The 21,013-nt window shown below is 36.3% G+C and overlaps 1 protein-coding gene across 7 annotated transcripts in view; it reads right to left on the reverse strand.

The window, feature by feature from the left end:
* Nucleotides 1-21,013, reverse strand: part of nav2a (neuron navigator 2a) — a 238,027-nt gene that overhangs the window by 86,731 nt on the left and 130,283 nt on the right. For 3 of the 7 annotated variants that reach the window (XM_077227972.1, XM_077227973.1, XM_077227971.1), the window contains exon 1: nucleotides 16,112-16,391. The exons of the other annotated variants lie outside the window; for them this stretch is intronic. In XM_077227972.1, the coding sequence (XP_077084087.1) occupies nucleotides 16,112-16,282 (171 nt within the window). In that variant the 5' untranslated portion in view covers nucleotides 16,283-16,391. Of the gene's footprint in view, nucleotides 1-16,111; nucleotides 16,392-21,013 lie in introns of those variants that run through there. 7 annotated transcript variants of the gene reach the window in all.

The following is a 21,013-nucleotide window of genomic DNA, read 5'->3' on the forward strand; positions in this document are numbered from 1 at the left end:
GGATAGTTCACCCAAAAATGAAAATTCTGTCAGTATTTACTCACCCTCATGTTGTTCCAACCCCGTAAGACCTTCGTTCATCTTCGGAACACGAATTAAGATATTTTTGATTAAATCTGAGAGCTGGATCACTCCTCCGTACTAATCCATAGGCTTCTTCAGGGATTGAAACTTGCCGGCTTCGAAAAGTTATTAAAGACATCGTTAAAATAGTCCAAGTGACTACAGTGACTCAATATTAAGTTTATCAAGCGACGAGAATACTTTTTGTGCGCAAAAACAAACATAAATAACAACTTTATTTAAACTATTTATTTCCTTCTCTTTGGGCCTCTAGTCAGTTAAACTAGTGTAATTGGGTAGATCTACGACACACGTAGGCTCACTATTGGCCGACGCTGGTCATGTGTGTGATACGTGTGACGTACAACAACAGATCATACGCTGTTAAACTAGTAACCTGACTCGAGGCCCACAGAGAAGGAAATGAATAGTTGAAATAAAGTCGTTATTTTTGGGGGTTCTTCTGCACAAAAAGTGTTCTCGTCGTTTGATAAACTTAAGATTGAGCCACTGTAGTCACTTGGACTATTTTAACGATGTCTTTAATAACTTTTCGAGGCCGGCAAGTTCAATCCCTGAAGAAGCCTATGGATTAGTACGGAGGAGTGATGCAGCTCTCAGATTTGATCAAAAATATCTTAATTCGTGTTCCGAAGATGAACGAAGGTCTTACGGGGTTGGAACAACATGAGGGTGAGTAAATACTGACAGAATTTTCATTTTTGGATGAACTATCCCTTTAATATATTAATTATAATAATAATTATATTAATTTTAGTTTCTAATTTTAACTAAATTTTTTTCCAACTTTTCTCTTATAATTTGACATCATTATTCATCATATTTTAATTAGATTATTAATTGTATTCACAAAATATGCTGATATTAATTGATTATTATATATATATAATTAATATCAGCGTATTTTGTGAATAAAGTTTTAAAATAAAAAAATAAATAAAGTTAAAATTAGAAACTCAAGTAGAGTCCACAGATGTGTTGCGCGAGTGGCTTTCTGAGCACCACAAGCACTTCAAGTGGCTTTGGCCTTGTGCTAACATGACAAGCTCCAAGAGCAGCTCTTGACTGCTGAGATGTCTGTGGTTTCGACATGAAAGCGCGAGAACTAGATTGATGTGAGCGCCGCCAAACGCCACCTCTGGGATTCAGCCAGGATTAAGAGCCACATTCAGACCAAACAGAAAGCAGGAAACGTTTCAGCGTTCGCACAAGTGCTGCTTTCAAGATGAAGAACTCGACACGTTTCTCCAATGAAGCCTCCGAAAGTCTGCGCAAAAACAAGAACGCACCACTTGACACTCGAGCTGTGGTTCTCAAAATAAACAGTTCCCTTTTAGTTTCAACATATTCACACAATCTGCCATCTGCAGGGACGGGGCCACGAGACTCATCCAGGCCGTCAGCTCCAACAGACGGGGTGATGTGGGTCTGTCTTCTCAGCAGGACACTAAACACCATTAACTACTCTCACCTTCACCAGACAGCTGTCTGCTCAGCCTGTGCTGTATGAATACGTGATCTAACCCTCCTGCTCTGCTGAAATATGAAGAATAACATTTGTAGACTTCTGCTTCAACCCTAAACACAGTGTAATATAACCTCTCAGAGTACTATAACGTCTTCATACATTCTAAAATCTCTATTATACCAGTGTGTTCAGCAGTTACCATGTGCTCCAAATAGTCTGTGGTTCTAATGTGGGAAATGAAGGTTCAAATCCAGACTACATTATGTCCTGATCCAGTTCTCTTACAACAGGGCTTTCCAAACTGAGGCTTGTAAGAGAACTTCATGGGGTTTGTGAGATGATGAAAAACTAATAATTAATCAAATCATTCAATTGTAAAATTAGAATAATTCTTGGGGGCTTGGTGACAAGTACCATAGAACTACTATGCTATTATTGGATGTACTATGAATTAAATAATATAAATACCATGGTACATGAATTTTAGTATGGTATATAAGAAAGTACCATAGTATTACCAAAAGATTTCATCATTGTATCATTATACTAAAAAAATGCTGTGGTGGTACCATGGTAAAGTTATGCTATCAAATGGCACTACTATCGTAGTAAAATTCTTGAACCATGGTATTTACATACAATAGTACTCCAGAATACAATGGTACTAGCATAGCATGTCTAAAAACATGAAAGCACCAAGGCATATGTCCCAAAACCGATGGAATTACCATGGATTATCATGTAAAAAATATTGTAATACCACAGTACTATTTTGTTTAGTGTCCTTCCTGTTCACTCTCAAACAGTAACTTAAAAAGGCATATGTTTGACATTGACCCAAGGTCATGGGTTTAATTCCCTGGGAAAATACATACAACACAATTTGCATCTGGCAAATTCGTACATGTAAACAATAAACGCTGAAATAAAAATACTGTTAAAATGAGCAAGCGACCAAAAAAGTGAAAGGAAACAGAGTTGATTTAGGAATCTCTGCCCTCTGAGGTCAATGTTTGATGACCCTCCATAGTAAATAAGATGCTCTTTTTAAAAATCTCCCATATTGCAATTCGCATAACAGTTCATAACGTTTTAAAAATCAATAAACAATAAAGCGGTAAAATAACTGAAGTAAAAGTCCTTGGATGTGGTCAATTTAATTTGCACAAATGGACCATACCGCAGGGTATATGAAATGAAGTCTGGATTAGATTGGACATCACTAAATAAACGTAGACGAGATGTGCATCTCACTCTCCTTTGGGTTTGAAAAGCCTCACAGACCAGGATATTTAAACGTCCAATGATGAAGTGAACGAACGAATGCGAGGTGCTTCGATTCTTTCATTCGTGGTGTCACTGCAATATTCACTGCTGATTTTATCGGGTCACGCTGACACGTTCAGCCTCCATCTCCTCCCTTCCTTCTCTCATGCACACATCCGACCTTAAACATATTCAGTGCACTGCCACTTGTGCTGGGCTCCACATGTAATACATAATTAAACAGCTCCCCTTATCACCTCATCTCCAGACAAGCAATAAGCGGCCTGCCTTTGTGGCTTTGACGTGCAGAGGATAAGAACAGGACACAAGCCAGAGAAAAGACTGTGTTGGGTGTGCAGGGGGGCAAAAAGAAAAAATATAAAAGGTGTTTTCAGAAATAAAATTGAATTCTTCATAAGCTGAACTGTTGCTTTATTATAACCTGTCAGAAAGTCTAATGTAATCACTGTATCGTAGCAAATAAAAATATAACCAATTACAAACAAGAGACTTCTGCATTAGCGTGATTCTGAGCTGGTCTTAAATTAAAAATAAGTGAAACCTTGCAGTATAGGTTTTCTAGAAAACATTATATGCAACAGCAAACAAGAGCTTTCTAGCACAACGTACGCGAATATAAATGAATCCCAAATAAGTTGAAATGCATTAAAGACATGGTTGAACATCAAAAAACCTGGTTCGATCAGGTGAGACATACATAATATGTCCAGAAGCTAAGAATTTTTAGACCTACAGCAAGTATATTAAGTCACTGGAAATATGCAAAATATGCAAAAAATGGCAAAGCGTTTTTTCAACACAAGCGCAACGTTTGCTTAGAAAATGCACGGTTTGCAAAGGGTCAGATTGAAAGAAACAATCTAAACAACATAAACAATTTAAAATGTTTTAGTAAAATATTGCATAAAATAGTAATAAAATAAACACAAATAGTGTAAGAAATATTGTTAAAAGTAGTCTATCAAGTGCAGATGACAGTTTACTAAACTTTTAACATTTGCATTGTATCATTTACCATTATTATTACCATTTATATATTGCTCTTTTTAAATTTTATACATTCATATAAAGTTATAAACAAAAATAATCAATGGTTTTCTGATGCAACTAATGATTAATACATTTTGGATCAAAACTTGAATAAAAAACAAATCAATCAATCTACCCAACAGCTACTGAAGCCCACAACCAAAGGAAGTATTTTACCAGTTTCATGCTGTGATTGTTTTGATCCCTGCGCAACAGTGTCACACTCATCCTCCTCTACCCTTTCTCTTCCTCACTTCACCTGCCGGCCGTCCAGACGCACGGATCCCATTTACAATCCATCACAACCATCCACAGAGAGAGAGAGCTTTAGAGGAGGAGGAGAATGAAAGATCCACGCTAAAGGAAGCAGGTTTGAGGAAGAGTTTGAGAAGAGTGATGGAGTGGATGGTGGTGCCAGAGATTGAGAGAAAGAGAAAGTAAAGCAGACAGAGCTCTCACCGCTAGTGTTGTGCCACGCTAGGGGCAGCTGCCTCCGGTCTGAAACACACACACACACACACACACACACCAGCTGAAGGGGGTGGGGAGGAGACACCAGCTGGATAGGCAGTTCTCCGTCAGCAGTGGATGAGGGAATCCCTCTTTACCTCCCCCACAACACCCCTCCATTACACCCTCTCCCTCCATCATCAACAAGTGAACTCAACTGCATCACCTAAACACTTTACTTTTCTGATATAATCTTTAGCTCAAAGAATCTTCTGCAATATGTCATCAATAATTAAACAGAAGTTGCGAATTGCGATAGCCTTTTCTTCCGTATTGTGATATAAATACGAGTGAAAAGGCTTTTCGAACAAGAAAAAATGTAAGGCGGGACTTGATTTTGGTCTGACAGGAATTGATTGGATGATTGTGGTTTGCTATTGGTCAATCTCATGTGAGTGACAGGTTGTCCCGCCCCTAAACAGTTATTCATAAAAAACAAGAATTGTCTATTTTGACTTCAAGGTGACTTTAAAGATGGGAATTGTAAAATGTGATATATATATATATATATATATATATATATATATATACACACACACACACAGTAACAGTTTTCTGTTCTCAATTTAATGTTTCTAATTTTCAACTAAACTAAACTAAACAACACGTCATTTGTCCGCTGTCATTCTGAGTTGTCTTTTTCATTAAAAATCATTAAAAAGAATTGGTTCAAAAGAGTAATTTATACACAATCAAAAAACACAAGATGTGCTTTTTATGTAAGTGTCTATGAAGTATGTCTTTGTATAATTGTGTCAGTCAGCATTGGCAAAATGCAAACTTTCTAAAACTGTTAAAAGAACCGAACATCATGAATATCATTTGGTTCCATATTTTGAAAAATGTCTATGCATCGTCCATACAATGAAAGTCAATGTCCAATATCAAAATCCAAAACAACACTCATTGCATCAATATCTTTTGCGTTCCACGGGGGGGGGGGGATTCCTTTATGATATTTTCTCTGTATTACGTGAATAAAATAGTGTTGGGTTTACTGGTGTTGCTTCATTCTTACAAGCACTTTTCATATGAGTATGCGAATTGGTTCAGCTTAAGGTGAAATGTGCTAAGCAGAAATTAAATAATCTAAATTTCAATACATTTAACAAACACATAAGAATACAAGTTCCTCTATAACTATATACTGTATACAGTTAAAAGAACTAAACATATGATCTAGATTTCCTCACACACTATTTTTGTAAATACACTGCATTGAATATTTAAAAGTCTGTCATTTACAGGGTGATTGTAAAAAGGTGAGCGAGTTTCATTGAACAAACTGTCACCAGACATCTAGTGTGCAAACAGAGTGAAGTAACGGACAGTTATTCATCACATGAATAGGAAATTGTGACAAGATGATGAATTAGTCCAATGGGAAAGGGCTGATCTCTCTAATGTTGATCCACACTTCAGATCTGTCTGCTGTTGCACAGCATTTGTGTATTCTGTAGACCCCGAGGGTCTGAAAACACAGAGGTCAGAACCTCTTTTCCACAGTTGTGGTGGTGGAGTGTGTGGTAGACTGCTGGTGTGGAGACACGAGGTGTTCCCCATGTTCAAGCTCTCGCCAAAACTCATGCCAAACCACAAATTACAAGCCAAGTTTCAGTTTCTGGGGATCGCCCAAGTTTCTGCCCTCATTCCCACACTAAAGAACCCAACCAAGCATGTTCTTAATATACACAACACACACAGGGCTTCTTACTCCAGCAGATGTTTTGAAACTGTGACAGAGCGGATTTACTAGAGCTTGAAGAGATTTTAGCAGTGTTGGCAAAGCTACAGTGAAACTAAAGTTCGCGATGCAGCAAGCTGTACTTAATATAGAGTTCAATTAAGTCATTAAAGTCAATATAAATAAAGTTGGCGAAAAAACTAGACTATAGTTACTAACAAAACAATTACATTGGATAAAAATAAAATAAAAATAAAAATATATTTTAATTTATTAAATTTTAATCTATTTTATTATTTTAATTATGTATGAAAGAATTTATTTTAACAGAGCTATGTAATTAAACTAAATACAACTAAAACTAAAACCATTTAGTGTATAGTATTATTTATACCATAATTATATTTTGAACACGCTTCTTTGTTTATATCTTCAGTTTTAATTTGAATTTAATTTGACATTTGGTCATTGTTATGTGATTTTGTCATTTTTACTAGTTTTTTTCTAATATTTTTAATCATTTATTTATTTATCAATTTTAGTTAAGTTTAGTAAGTATTTCAACTTAGTTGACAAGCAGCATTTTTTTTTTTTTATATTTCAGTTTTTTAATATAATATATATCAGGGCTGGGAAAAGGGCATCCAAAATAAAGGTTTTTGTTTACATAATTTATGTGTGTGCACTGTGTATAATTATTTTGTATATATATAAATACACACACATGCATGTATATATGTAAGAAATATTTGCATGTATATACTGTATATATTTATTTATAATTTATATTATATATAAATATAAATATTTTATATATAAATATAAATATTTTATATATAAATAAAAAAAATTTCTTATATGTATACATGCATGTGTGTGTATATATATATATATATATACAAAATGATTATACACACTGCACACACATATATTATGTAACAACAAACTTTTATTTTGGATGCGATTAATCGCGATTAATCTTTTCCCAGCCCTAATATATATATATATATATATATATATATATATATATATATATATATATATATAGAGCTTTATTTGAATGAACAAACATGACAATATTTTAAACATAGCATTTTAGTTTCTCACTGGATTTTAGGATGTATTTTTTTATGGAAAAACATTACTGTATATCAATCCCCCAACAGTTGTGTCGCATCTCAAATGACGGATATAACCGTTTTCTCCCTAAATCAGGCTCATCTAAAGCTAATTGCCTCTTTACAACTCAATCAAAGTCTGAGGAAAACACATTGAAGATTTCACCAGATTTATTGTGCTGCTGTAGTGGCGAGTGATATGTGGCGGACGCTACATGTGTCGGGCAATAGTGAACAAGCTCATTAAAAAAACAACAGCTTTGAATCACAGGCTACGCTCGCCATTCATTCTGCCAATGGATGCTAAAATAAATCCGAGTATGTGTGGACAATGCAGGGGCCTCACCCCGTGGAGAGCGCTCTTTGTTTTGGGAGACCCCCATCATCTGCTTTTCGGGAGGTTAGGGGGTGGATAGGTCCCCACTGCCAGGCTGTTAGGGGGTGGGTGGGACATATGGGCTTTCTGGGGCTATGACACAAAATCACGAGGGATCCAGGGGCACCCTGGGTCTCCTGAAAGAGAATAGAGCCTGTGGTGGAGGGGCCGGAGACACTTTTAAGGAATGTCCAACTGCTGATGTCATGATTCTAGAATTTTAGCATTTCCTTTTGCTTCCTTACAAACTATACCATGGTAATGCTAGGTTTGTTTAAAATACCAACGGAAATACGAAATTGTAGAGGGAAAAAAACTGCAAACAAAAATTGATATGCTTAAAGCTTCTTCGAAACTTTGAATTATTATTAAGATTAATGTGTAATATTTGGTTATGGTAATATATGTAATACATATATTAATATTTAAATACAATCTATTCATATAATTGCATAATATATTAATTACAATAAATAAATAAATAAAATATACATATACAATATACAAATACATATGAATATTAAATACAATATTGTGGTATTTTAACATGTTTTGTAATTGTTGTTATGGTAACATATTTGATATGTATAATAGTAATATTTTGCAATATATTAGGCCTATATAATTATCTGAATAGACGGTTTAAATATTAATATATGTATTAAATGTCTTTATTAAATGTTTAAAATATTTTATCTATCTATCTATCTAAAATGTACTCATTTGCCAAGATTTAAGACAAAAAATGATACAAATGTAACTGTGATGTTAGACATCCTACATGCAGAACATCACAGTAACATCTGTGGGTGGTTGCCATAGTTACCAACCGGCTAATGAAAGAGGGTTTTATCAGGAACTCATGATGAGAACTGATGTTAACATGCTGCTAGAATAAGTTCCTCCTGCAGTGTTTCCACTGCATGTTGATGAGCTTCTTTTGCTACATTTCATGTCAAATGAATCACAACACAGCCAGCAGTAACAGTCATAATTCCAAATAATTATTCATTGCATGTACTATGTATTTTATACTGTATACATGGCAAGGATGATCTTAAGATATTTGGACATGTGCTTAAAAAATATTTATAAATCATTTTAGTCATCATAAATAGTACTTCAATCCAATTGGTTATTAAGAATTTTTTGCTTATAATTGTTTATCCAGAAAAGCATTTGGTTTATCAGTGATGTTATTGTAGCATCCATCATTAAAACATTGACCCAAGATATCTGAATCAAAGGCAGTTCAATGGGCTTATATTCAATCTGAGCTATATTCAAACCGGCTTGGGTCAGTCTTATTGGTGTGACATCATCTCGAATAAAATCAGGCCAAAATGAAATTTGCTGCGATTGCTCTGTTAGAGCGGTTCTTTAATATAAGTGTGAGCGTTGCCCTCTGAACATGACCAAAGAGATCTAAATGAACCAAAAACAGGATGTGATGTCACAGGATGCAAACCTGACAAGGACAGAATGCTCAACCTGGTTCTTCTGGGAACCAAGAGAAACTAAAAACTAAAAGGGTAAATGCAACCTAAATGCAAGGAAACTAATCCTACCCAGAATCCACCTGCTCAAAGTAAGGATCTAAATAATTTCAGTCAAAATCAAAGCCAGTGACCAATAACCTATATCCCAGCAAACATCACATCTCGCGCTTTCAACAGGCAAAATGAACCGACAGAGGTCAAGCACTCAAAGCTTCATCAGCTGTGACCTTTCACCTCGACCTGTACACAAATGCACGTTGACCTTTATACTGTTCACATCGCCCACGTCACGCCAGATCTGCGCTCAAATTACCCAGCAGCATCCGGACACATAACCACACGTTTCTCGGCGCGGTGGCGTTTCTATGATGGAGTACCATAAAGAGAAGACAAAAGCGAGAGACTTGAACACAGACACTCAGGACCACAGATGTCTTAATTGACATGTCCAAGGACAGATGGAGGGAGTACAGCTAAACATATGCAGATCACAGACAGACAGACACTCAGTCTAGAATCATAACGTACCATCTAATAAATGTCTCTGAAGTTAGTTATTCTTTACATTACATTTAAAGCCAAGATGAAATCAAAATTGACCTCAATTTCTTTCTTCAAAGTGTAACTTTGTCGATTTTCAACCTGCTTTGTATACAATGTCCATAGTATATGTAAATGAACAATGTTTACTCGTTCTCTCTGTTACCTGAACCGAGACATTCATGTTTATTTGTCAGCAAAAGTCAGACTTTTGACAGAAATGCATCACATTATAAAAAAGTTAAGTGGGTTGCAAAAATAATTTCATTGTGACTTCAAGATATATTAAATATCTAACATGCATGTAATTGAGGTTATTAAATATATGAAATGTACAACATAATCAATATTTACAATAATCTGATGATGCTTTTGTTGCCACATAAAAAAAGTAGGAAAAAATAAATGAATGTCAGTAAAACAATCCTTTGGGTTGCATGCAATTCTGCAAAACTATGAACATCTTCAATGTTTGTTCTGTAAATGTCCTCAGAGGAATCCAATATCTAAATAAAAGCTTTCAAATCTTCTCTTCAAACTGAGATGCACAGATATCCGCACATCTAAACCATCTTCTCCTTTAATCTATTTTAGTCTCTGCCAGTCCGTTGTATCCAACATCATCTATTTCATATGCAAATTCTTGCAAGACACTTTAAGGAGAAGCTTCATTTGATCCACTGAGACTGGATGTTTGTTGAGTTTTATCCAGCAGGACGGGTTGCAGTTTTTCTTTTGAATTTCTGATAGGAGGCCTGAGAGGATGCTCTCGCGCGCACTATCTCTCTCACACACACTAACGCAGGCAGTTTGTCATGCCTTTAGGACACCTGCTGTTCACACATCACCAAAAACAAGCTTCCAAAATGTTTAAAAGTACTCTCACACAGAGATCTGCTTAGTATCGTTCCTGCCATTAGGGAACAGTGGTGTGTTACGGTAGTAGAAACAGATGGTGACAGAAAGTCTTGCGCTCTCAATGCATTCAGATTTAGCTGACTCTCTGCATATTCTGACAGTGCTAGGATGCTGGCTGTGTATATGTTACAGGGAAACTAAGTAAAAACTCAAAAAATGGAGAGCATGCTATTGCGTACAGGGTTTTCCCAGGGTCAAAAATGGGTTTCGGTGGTGGCGGACGAACACGGTCATCAAAATACCCTACACATGTGAACTGAGAACCCAGTACTGACAACAAATGCCAAAAAGCCATTTGTAATATTAACTAGTCCTATTTATTCATGAAATAAAAACTTATCTGTCAAGACGGATCATAAAACAAAGTGCTTAGAACTATTTTATATTTTAAAAAATCTGTAATTGTAGCCTACATGTATATGTAAATAAAGTCACTGAGTGACTGATTTGAAAAGTTATTAAAATGAACAACAAAGTAACACATTACAAAGTAGAAGTGACAGGTCTATTATTTTGCATTTACACTCCAAGACTTGATGCACAGATTATTTGATTGTTTTGTTCCATCATCCACTGCTATGGCTATCACAATCAATCGGATTCAATCGTGCATTTAAATACGGTAGTCAACCCAGAAACTTTGCAATGTGAAGTGTAATGTAAAAATATACATTGTATACAGAAAGCAAGCAAAGATCGCTGCTGTTATAATCACTGAAGCTGAAGCTGTCAAGCGCTTCAGTTCAACGCGACTCACACAAAGCTGCGAAAAACACTCCCGTTATAATCAATGAAGCTGTCTACGCCGTGCAATGAATCTACTGTTGACGTTGTGTTTATACTTTGTTGGTTATAATAAAAATGTGTGAGCGTGCAGAACTCGCGCTGGACAAAAACTCTACTTTTTTGAGCGATGTTGAGTTGATTCTGACTAACTTAAACACATCTGATTGGTCACTGCGTTCAAGTGCTCAACAGATAAGTCTGTGATTGGCTACGAAGCTCAATGCTCCAAAAACACGTTGTAAATAGAAGTTGACCGAGCGCTTACACAAACACTCACGGGAGCGTTTCCAAGAGAACAGCAGATGTCGTCACATTTAATGATCATAGAAATCTCTGGCGGAACAAAGATTCATTTACCAATGGCAATGGAAGAGCATATTTCTAGATAATGATTCTGGATAACATTCCGGAGGATCTTAAAGGAAAAAGTTCACCCAAAACATTGTTTACTCAACCCTATGGGTTGTATCGATCAAAACCCATCTTATTTTCTTTCATTTATGAAACACAAAAGAAAATATATCGCAGACTGTACAATGTTTTTATTCTCTGTTCAACTACAGTGAATGACTTTAGCCTTTAAAACATGACGTGATGAGACTGAGACTGTTTTAAAGAATGCATCCTCTGAAATGCATAAAGACTGATATATTTCTGAATGTATAAATTCAAGTGACCATCGGGTGAATGCCGTGCAAATGCATGGCTCTATTGTTATGTTAATATCCTTTATCTTATTCAGTGCTCTAGTGCAGACAGCCAGTCCACTATATTAGCAAATTAAAACCACTATCACCTGCAAATCAATGTGGAGAAACAGGCAAAGCCAGAGCCTCCAGGGCAAAGAGCATTAAAGTCAATGAGCAGGAGCACAAAGGCACAGGTTTCAGTCGCAGGGCAAGTGTGTGCAAGTGTGATACTGGAGAGAAAAATAAATGAAGACGGAAGAATAAAGAAGGTGCTCAATATGATGCTACAATATATTACATAAATAAATATGAGGCGTAAACGTTACAAAGGTGTGTCAGAGCTGTATTAGTAGAAGAGTATTATATAAAAGTCATACAAAAATAAATATATTAACGCTTTAAAGTGATCAAAAGTGACAGTAAAGACATTTATAGTGTAATATATGCAGATATATGCACTTGTTCGATTCAAAAGCTCCTCTTTTCCTGAAAAAAATGCCTCATGTTTTCTACAAAAACGACTGTTTTCATCAATAAGAAATGTGTACAATTTTTGGGAGCAGCAAATCAGCCTATTAGAATGATTTCTGAAGGATCATGTGACACTGAAGACTGGAGTAATGATGCTGAAAAGTCAGCATTGTCCTCACAGGATTAAATCACATTTTAAAATATAATCAAATAGATTTGAATATATTCATTTTAAATTGAAATAATATTTCACATGTTATTAATAATACTGTGCATATTGCAAGTAAATTAGCTTCTAATCATGATTGTGATATCTACCAATTTGAAAAAGAGTGTAGTTCATTAAATGGATGACAGCGACAAGATTCAGTGAAGTTTAATAACATGCTTCAGATGTCATACATTGGTGCTTATGTATGAGAGTTCTTACATCTTTAATCTCTTTACCAGATGGCCACAAATGGTGAAAATATGCAGTGTTTTTGTGTGTTTATTTTATATACACAATCTCACTTACAGTGTTTATTTGACGCGTACAATGATGTCCACAAACCAGACATGACCTCTTTTTTGGCTGTATACTTGTTTTAAAGAACAGTGAAATCAAGCTCATAATAATAAATTAAATCACTGATATCATTATGGGCAATTACTTACATGTGAATGAAACAGAGGGAGAGAAAGAGAGAGAGATGGAGAGATGAAGAGTGCAGTACAAATTTAGAGCACTAGAGAGCACTGTTGACTACATCATCAATCACAGATCATCTCCTCATGGATTGAGTTTGCCTTCTGCCCTGACTGTCTTTCATCCATTCTTTCCCTCGGCATAATCCCTTTAATACAGTATGAACTCAAAAAATAGAGTGGATTAGCTTCATATACTTTGACTAACATTTTACACTAGACTTGATCTTAAAGTCACCATGAAGCATTTTTTTTTAAATCCATGTGCCCTTATAATCTTTCACTAAAATAGCTTCCCCTCCCTCTTACAGAGACTTCTCTTCTCTTCTCTTCTCTTCTCTTCTCTTCTCTTCTCTTCTCTTCTCTTCTCTTCTGATCTCTTCTCTTCTCTCTTCTCTTCTCTGATTACGTGTTTACCGGCATGAGGGCGGGGCAACCTGTCACTCACACGACATCGACCAATAGCAAACCACAACCATCCGATCAAATTCCTGATGGACAAAATACAGTCCCGCCCTACATTTTTTCTTGTTCAAGAAACATAAACGCCAAAACAGGGAAAAAAGACTATCACAACTTCAACTGTTTCATGCAGACTTTAATCCTTGATGCAATATTTATGCAAAAAGTGATATAGGCCTAGTTGTATCTTTCTAATATGCTAATTTGGTGTTCAAGAAACCTTCCTTATTATTATCAATTCTGAAAACGGTTGTAAGATTTTTTTGCTGAAACCGTGATTTTTATTATTCAGGATTCAGGATAGAAAGTTCAAAAGAACCGCTTTCTTTCTTCCTTCCATCCTGGAATGCCAAAGCAAAAGAACATCTCTAGAAAGCAGGACAGGTACAAATTTAGCTACTATGTTGGCTGTTTCTCACACACGTACTATCTATACTCACACAAGCATCATCTACTATCTCTAAACACAGACTGCCAGCGCAGCTGATCGACACACACGGCTAAATTTACTGTTTCTCAGTATAACACTCGGTTCTGCTAAAGCCTGTCAATGAGCCAGTGCTGCAGATTTGAATGTGCATCGTCAACAAAATTATTGTGCAATGGTGTGCAGTGAATAATAACATTAACCACAGTCAGATTATGTGTCTTTAACACACATACACACACTCAAAATTATGCAGGTTCTTTGTTTTTGTTTTTTTACGTTCACATATCCAAAGGTTAAGCTATGGTTCGTGGGTTCTTTCGGATCAGTTTGTGTTCAATTTGTACCCTCCTATCAGACACACACACACACACACACACTCCTTTTCGTTTGACAAAGCCTTAAATGGCATTTGAACGTGTTTGCAGGGAGAGAGAGAGAGAGAGAGAGAGAGAGAGAGAGAGAGAGAGAGAGAGAGAGAGAGAGAGAGAGAGAGAGAGAGAGAGAGAGAGAGAGAGAGAGAGAGAGAGAGAGAGAGAGAGAGAGAGAGAGAGAGAGAGAGAGAGAGAGAGAGAGAGAGAGAGAGAGATGTCTCCTGGGTTGCCTAGCAGACTCACTAACTCAAAAATAAACCGAGCCACTCTGGCTTGCTTAGATTTGACTGGAGAACAAACACACACACACACACACACACACACACACACACACACACACACACACACACACACACACACACACACACACACACACACACACACACACACACACACACACACACACACAAACACACACACACACTAGCTCAACGCCAGCAGGCTGCTAAAGCAAAAACTTTTCAAATAGCCTTTTCAAAACAAGTGCCATAGTATTACCATAAAATATATCATGGAAATACCACGGTTTCTGGAAGTACCTTACAATAAAATGGTAACAGAATATAGTAATTGTTCACTGTCATGGTGTGTATCAAAGTACCATGGTATTACCATCACTGACCCATGGTATAACCACAGTATTATTTTGTAAGAGAAATATACATAGATTTCCTGCTGATCTATCTTGAGCATCTGCATATAGCCGTACAAGGCAAAGACGGCCTGACACTGGGGATGCACAATACATTACATTGGTATCATTAACCAATATTACTGTGGATGTTTTCAATTGATCAGTGTCGATCAATATTGGAGATACATATATAAAATGGGCAATATTTAATTGTGCATTTACATAATTTCGTTTACATTTGATTACCATTGCCATCATCAAACGCTCACGTAAAGCTAATTTGTACAAACTCTAATAATTTAACACCTTCAGCAAATTTCAAGATTTAGACAAAATAATATAGACGTAATTTGATCAAATGATATAATTTGATAAAAATCGTATCAGGCACAAATGTAATATTGGTGCATGCTAACTTTTATGCAATAGCACAGTAACTGACCCTGTTTTAAATCTGAAATATTAACAACAACAAAAAAACATTTTTGTTATGGCATCATAACAATAATGTTCAAGAAAATAAATGTCACAACAGGGAAAAAAGACTATTGCAACTTCTGCTATTTATGCAAATAGTGATATAGTTGTATCTTTCTAAAATGCTAATTTGGTGCTCAAGAAACCGTTCTTATAATTATCAATGTTGAAAACAGTTGTGCTGCATGATGTTTTTGTGGTATGTCATCATAACAATAAACTTATGGTAACAAAAATGACTACAAAAAGTAGCATGCAAATATCACTGTAGATGAATTATAATACATATCATAGTACCATGGTACTGTATTACTATATAGCTTGTGTGTGTGTTGAGCATGGAAGGAACTATGCATGTCTTACATGTGCGAATACTGTAGATTAGAAATGACAGCTTGTGTGTGTAACTCTCTCTGCATTGTGTGTGTGTGTGTGTGTGTGTGTGTGTGTGTGTGTGTGTGTGTGTGTGTGTGTGTGTGTGTGTGTGTGTGTGTGTGTGTGTGTATGGGTTAGTTTATGTACATATAGTTTATATGTACATAAAAAAGACCCTCAACGCCTCACACCAATACACACACACATCAGTCTCACCTGTGTGTCCTCCTCACTGTCAGTGGGCTGGTTGTTTTTGCTGTGCGGGGGGCTGGTGAAGCAGGGCCGGGGGGACACAGCACGGGTGGGCACCTGAGGAATGGGGAGGGCGCTGTGGATCGGCTTCGGCAGTCCAGACTTCATGTTAGTGACCACCAGGATAGCAGGCATCTTCCCCAGGACACACAACCAGTCCAATATACCTAGCCACACACTGCATCCAGCGTCCTTCAGATAAAACCTTATTCCCCAATACAGTCCGAATGGCCTTATTCTGGTCTTCTTCTTCTTCTTCTTCTTCTTCAAAAAAAGAAGCAATCCACCTGTATGTTGACCAGTCCAAGACGCCTTTTCAAAAGCAGATGTGAATCAATTTATCTCTCGATTCAATTTTGTCCTATTTGTTCCTGAAGTAGCGCCGAAAATCCACAGCAGGAAAAATCACAGTATCATGGAAAGGGCAGGAATATAGAAGAGCAGCAAACGTATGACAGCAGCCCACTCGCAGCGAATGGTGCTCATCTGGTGACTGCAGGGATTTCAATACACTTGTCCATGATCTCTCTCTCTCTCTCTCTCTCTCTCTCTCTCTCTCTCTCTCTCTCTCTCTCTCGGTTTAAACTCAAGCAGGTGTGGCTTTAAGACGGCAGCATTAACTAGTGGCTCATGCCTGACACCAGTGTATAAGCACTAGTTTCCTCTCAGCTGTGTGGTGCACTCTCCCATAAACACACACACACACACCTCCCATCTAGGACGTCAGAGCAAATGAGCGGTATGAAGTAGCAGAGGCTGGATATGATTAGCTTGTGTGTGTGTGTGTTGAGCATGGAAGGAACTATGCATGTCTTACATGTGCGAATACTGTAGATTAGAATTGACAGCTTGTGTGTGTAACTCTCTCTGCATTGTGTGTGTGTGTGTGTGTGTGTGTGTGTGTGTGTGTGTGTGTGTGTGTGTGTGTGTGTGTGTGTGTGTGTGTGTGTGTGTGTGTGTGTGTGTGTGTGTGTGTGTATGTGTGTGTGTGTGTGTGTGTGTGTGTGTGTGTGTGAGAGAGAGAGAGAGAGACGCAGTGTTCTCCATGTTGTGGGCTTTCCTCCAGGCACTCTGCACGCAGTACAAGTCAAATGAGGCGAAGGTTACTTGAAGGGATTAGCAGATCTCATATTTCTGTGTTTTTTATTCATTATTTCTTCCTCATAGACACTCATTAATCACTTCAGAGATCCACCTCTATTTCTCTGTCTTTGTTTTTAATGCATTATAGAATGATAAAGCAGTTTAGAGAGACATCGGAAGAACATAAATCCTGCGTAAAAGAGGTTTTCATTTACATTTCTTCATTTAGCAGATGCTTTTATCCCAAGCGAATTATACATGTGAATAATACAAGCACACATGGTTATTCACCTAATGGCGCCAAAGCTATGAAATATATATTGATAAAATTTGGTTACTAAACTTTCTATTAATCAAAGAATCCTGAAAAAATCAGTTTCCACAAAATTATTAAGCAACAAAAAATTGTTTCAAAAATCTTTCTTGAGCCCCAATTCAGCATTTTAGAATGATTTCTGAAGGATCATGTGACACTGTAGACTGGAGGAATGATGCTGAAAATTCAGCTTTGCATCACAGGAATAAATTACATTTTAAAATATATTCAAATAGAAAACACTTATTTTTAATAGTAATAATATTTTTTTTAATAACTGTTTTACAATTTTTTTTTTTAATTATGCAGTATTGGTAAGCTTAATAGACTTCTTTTAAAAACATTAAAATAAATCTTACTGTCCTCAAACGTTTGAAACACACATTAAAAATAAATAAATAATTCATTCAATTTCTGGAGCTTGGCCCAGGCTTTCTCACTTGTGATACCCAGTGATAAGGCAGGCTCCGCCCCTTTATTAACTTTTGCCTAAATATTACAGGGTCTGGTTCAGAGCCTTCAGTATTGATTTTGCAATGTTATGAGCCTTGCTGTTAGAAACATAAAAGTCAGAATGACACCACTGTTTGAAAACACCAGTTATATATGCATTGACTATCTATATGCATCAACAGATTGCAATGTAATACTCAACTAATGTCTATAATGACTTCTGGATCAATATTCCAACATCTGTAGCATATATCATGACATTTTATGATCTTAGGGCTGTTGGCGGTTGAGTAAGAGAGGCATTTGGGATAGTTCACCTAATAAGGACAATTCTGTCATCATTTTACACATTTACAACAAAAGATATTTAAAAAATGTGAAATTGAGTTTTTTGTCCAAACAATGAAACTCAATAGTGTCCAATGATGTTTTGGATCCCAAAGATTTTATTGTATAGACAAAAACGATTAAAACGTTCTTCAAAATATCTTCCTTTATGTTCACACGTTTCTAAAATTTCGGGGGCTTAAAATCCCAACCTGATCTCAAATGATATAATCTTCACTAATCATAAAGGATCTTGGCATCTTTAATTTAATTTCCAAGACTTCCCACCATCGACAAACCTAGTTTTTTGCCACCACACCCATATGAAAACAGTTGCATTTCAGAAAACTATGACCAAAGACAATGGATGTTACCCGAGAATGACGAAGCAGTCAATTTTAGCATACTGACAGAGTCCAATTCAACTCAACATTTCAAATTCAGGTTAATGGATTGCTTGAGAGGCTCACTCATAATCACACTGACAGAGTTCAGTCATTTGTGAAATGGAAGGGAGTGATGTAATGAGAAGATTTGGGGTCTCGAGAGACTTGAAGTATTCCCAGATCAACACACTGTGCGCTTCCTAAAGCCAACACGCACATAATCCTGTTAATGCAAACGTACAAATTTGAATACATAATCTTACTAGGTGTATGAAATGCAAAGAGAAGTGCAACTAGAAGAACAAAAGGCAATGCAGAAATGCAGATGCAATGCATCTGCAAATGCAGATTCGATTAGCTAAATAAGTGAGATTAAAACATAGAATCATCTTCCATCCGTGGTCTCATTTGAAGAGTCATTGCCAAGGCAACCTCTGTTACCATTCTGCTAGAAAACTCAAGAGCAGATCACCGTTATTTTACCACATCTATCAGTGAGGGGCAAGAATAAAATCAATCATTCCTGAGACAGTGATGATGGCTCCATTGAGGTATATGGTGAATATGTATTTAGTTTTTGGGGTCTACAAGAATGTTTTCATGCCTGAATGTTCAGAAAACACATTTTTCACATATTTGACATCGTTGCAGCACCTCTTTTCCCAGTCTGTCAGTAACGCTCTGTTTTGTTCCTTTCTCTATGAAGCCCCTCCTTCTGAATACCACCATGTGCTCTGATTGGTCGGCTGGACTAGTGTGTTTTCGGGAATGTCAGGTCTCTTACATTACAAGTAATGTACACCAAGTAACACTGACTACCGCAGCAAGTCCAACCATGTCCCTTTAGGGACTCCTTAGAATGCGTTATTTATTTTCTGTGCCTTTCCGAATAAGGTATGGCTTTGGACAAATCTCTAATGGTAATCCCACAACACTTCTAACACAACTCACCCAGGCCCCTTTTATTTTGCATATGCCTTTGCAGGGAATTATTTAAATGAGGAATATTGTTACGTGTTCGATTCCCGGAAGAAAACTCAAGACTACAATAGCGGTGTTTCAAGGAGTTCAGAAACAGTGTTTACTGATAAAGGGAATAACTCACTTTGGAGTGACTTTGTACTTTGTAACTTTACAGACATTTTCATGCTCAAACAGCAACATTATACACTAAGAAAGTTGAACATGTAAAAAGCATAGTAGGTCCTCTTTAAAACAGTTGCAGGTGTGTAATGTCATGGTTTGGTTGACTAGAGTCTGTTGAGACCAGAATGAAGCACACACGCACATACACACTTCATCATTAGAGCAACCTTTTCTTTGGCTATGTAGTTGCAGGTTGACATTTTCAGTCTATTTTTGGACCCTGAAAACCACTTGAGACTATACCAAACCATGGAGATCTGCGGCGTTTTAATTACAATAAAAATCCTCAAGCTAATCAAGATAGGACATTCCTAAAAAAGAAAAAGAAAAACACTTAAGAGTAAAGCCAAAATAAACACACTATTTAATCTATTCTCATTAGATTGAGAAGTAACCATACTTCTTCTAATGACATAAACTGTGCACAAACACTCATCCGTGCTACTTTTATATGTTATACATCATTATTATGTTTTATTTAAAGTGTAAACATAACTTGTTTAAAACTAGAAAATTGTAGAATTACAAAAAATAAAGGAAAAAATTACAAAAAGAATAATGAGAATATAAACAGAAATGAAAATAAATAAATATATATATATACAGTATATATAATTTTTTAGACCCCACAGCCACTCACAATAAAACCATATCTTGGTGTGCAAAAAATATCATATTTTATATGTAAATCTATCCCAACAATTCAAGTAGAACATTGTGCAGCAAAAAACAACTAAATCATCTGCAAATATTGGTTGATTAATTATTCACATGACTAAAAAAACGTACTGCATTAATGCCATGAAAAAGAAATGGATTGGGAAATCCAAGATGTCATGTGACCGCAGCACGTTGCTTTAATGAAGCGTACATAATTAACTCGTAATTAGCTTCCATTTGCCTCCTGCGCTCTGTCTTCTCCACCCCATGCTGGAAAATGACTATTTTAATATAATTCACACATCCTGATGTCCCTGTATTACAATTAGAATTTTAATTTTATACTACACTAATGCTCCCATACTTTATTATTAAGATGCTAATAAGCATTCATTATGATTAGTGATGCTTCTTCAACCGTGATGATGTTCTGAGAACTAATGTCTCATAAGACATGGCATCATTTAGCTAGGCATAAGGGAACTTAAAACTCCG

This window comes from Siphateles boraxobius, unplaced genomic scaffold (assembly GCF_051911475.1).
Source record: "Siphateles boraxobius isolate OS27281-9 unplaced genomic scaffold, OSU_SipBor_1 130, whole genome shotgun sequence".
Lineage (NCBI taxonomy): Eukaryota > Metazoa > Chordata > Actinopteri > Cypriniformes > Leuciscidae > Siphateles > Siphateles boraxobius.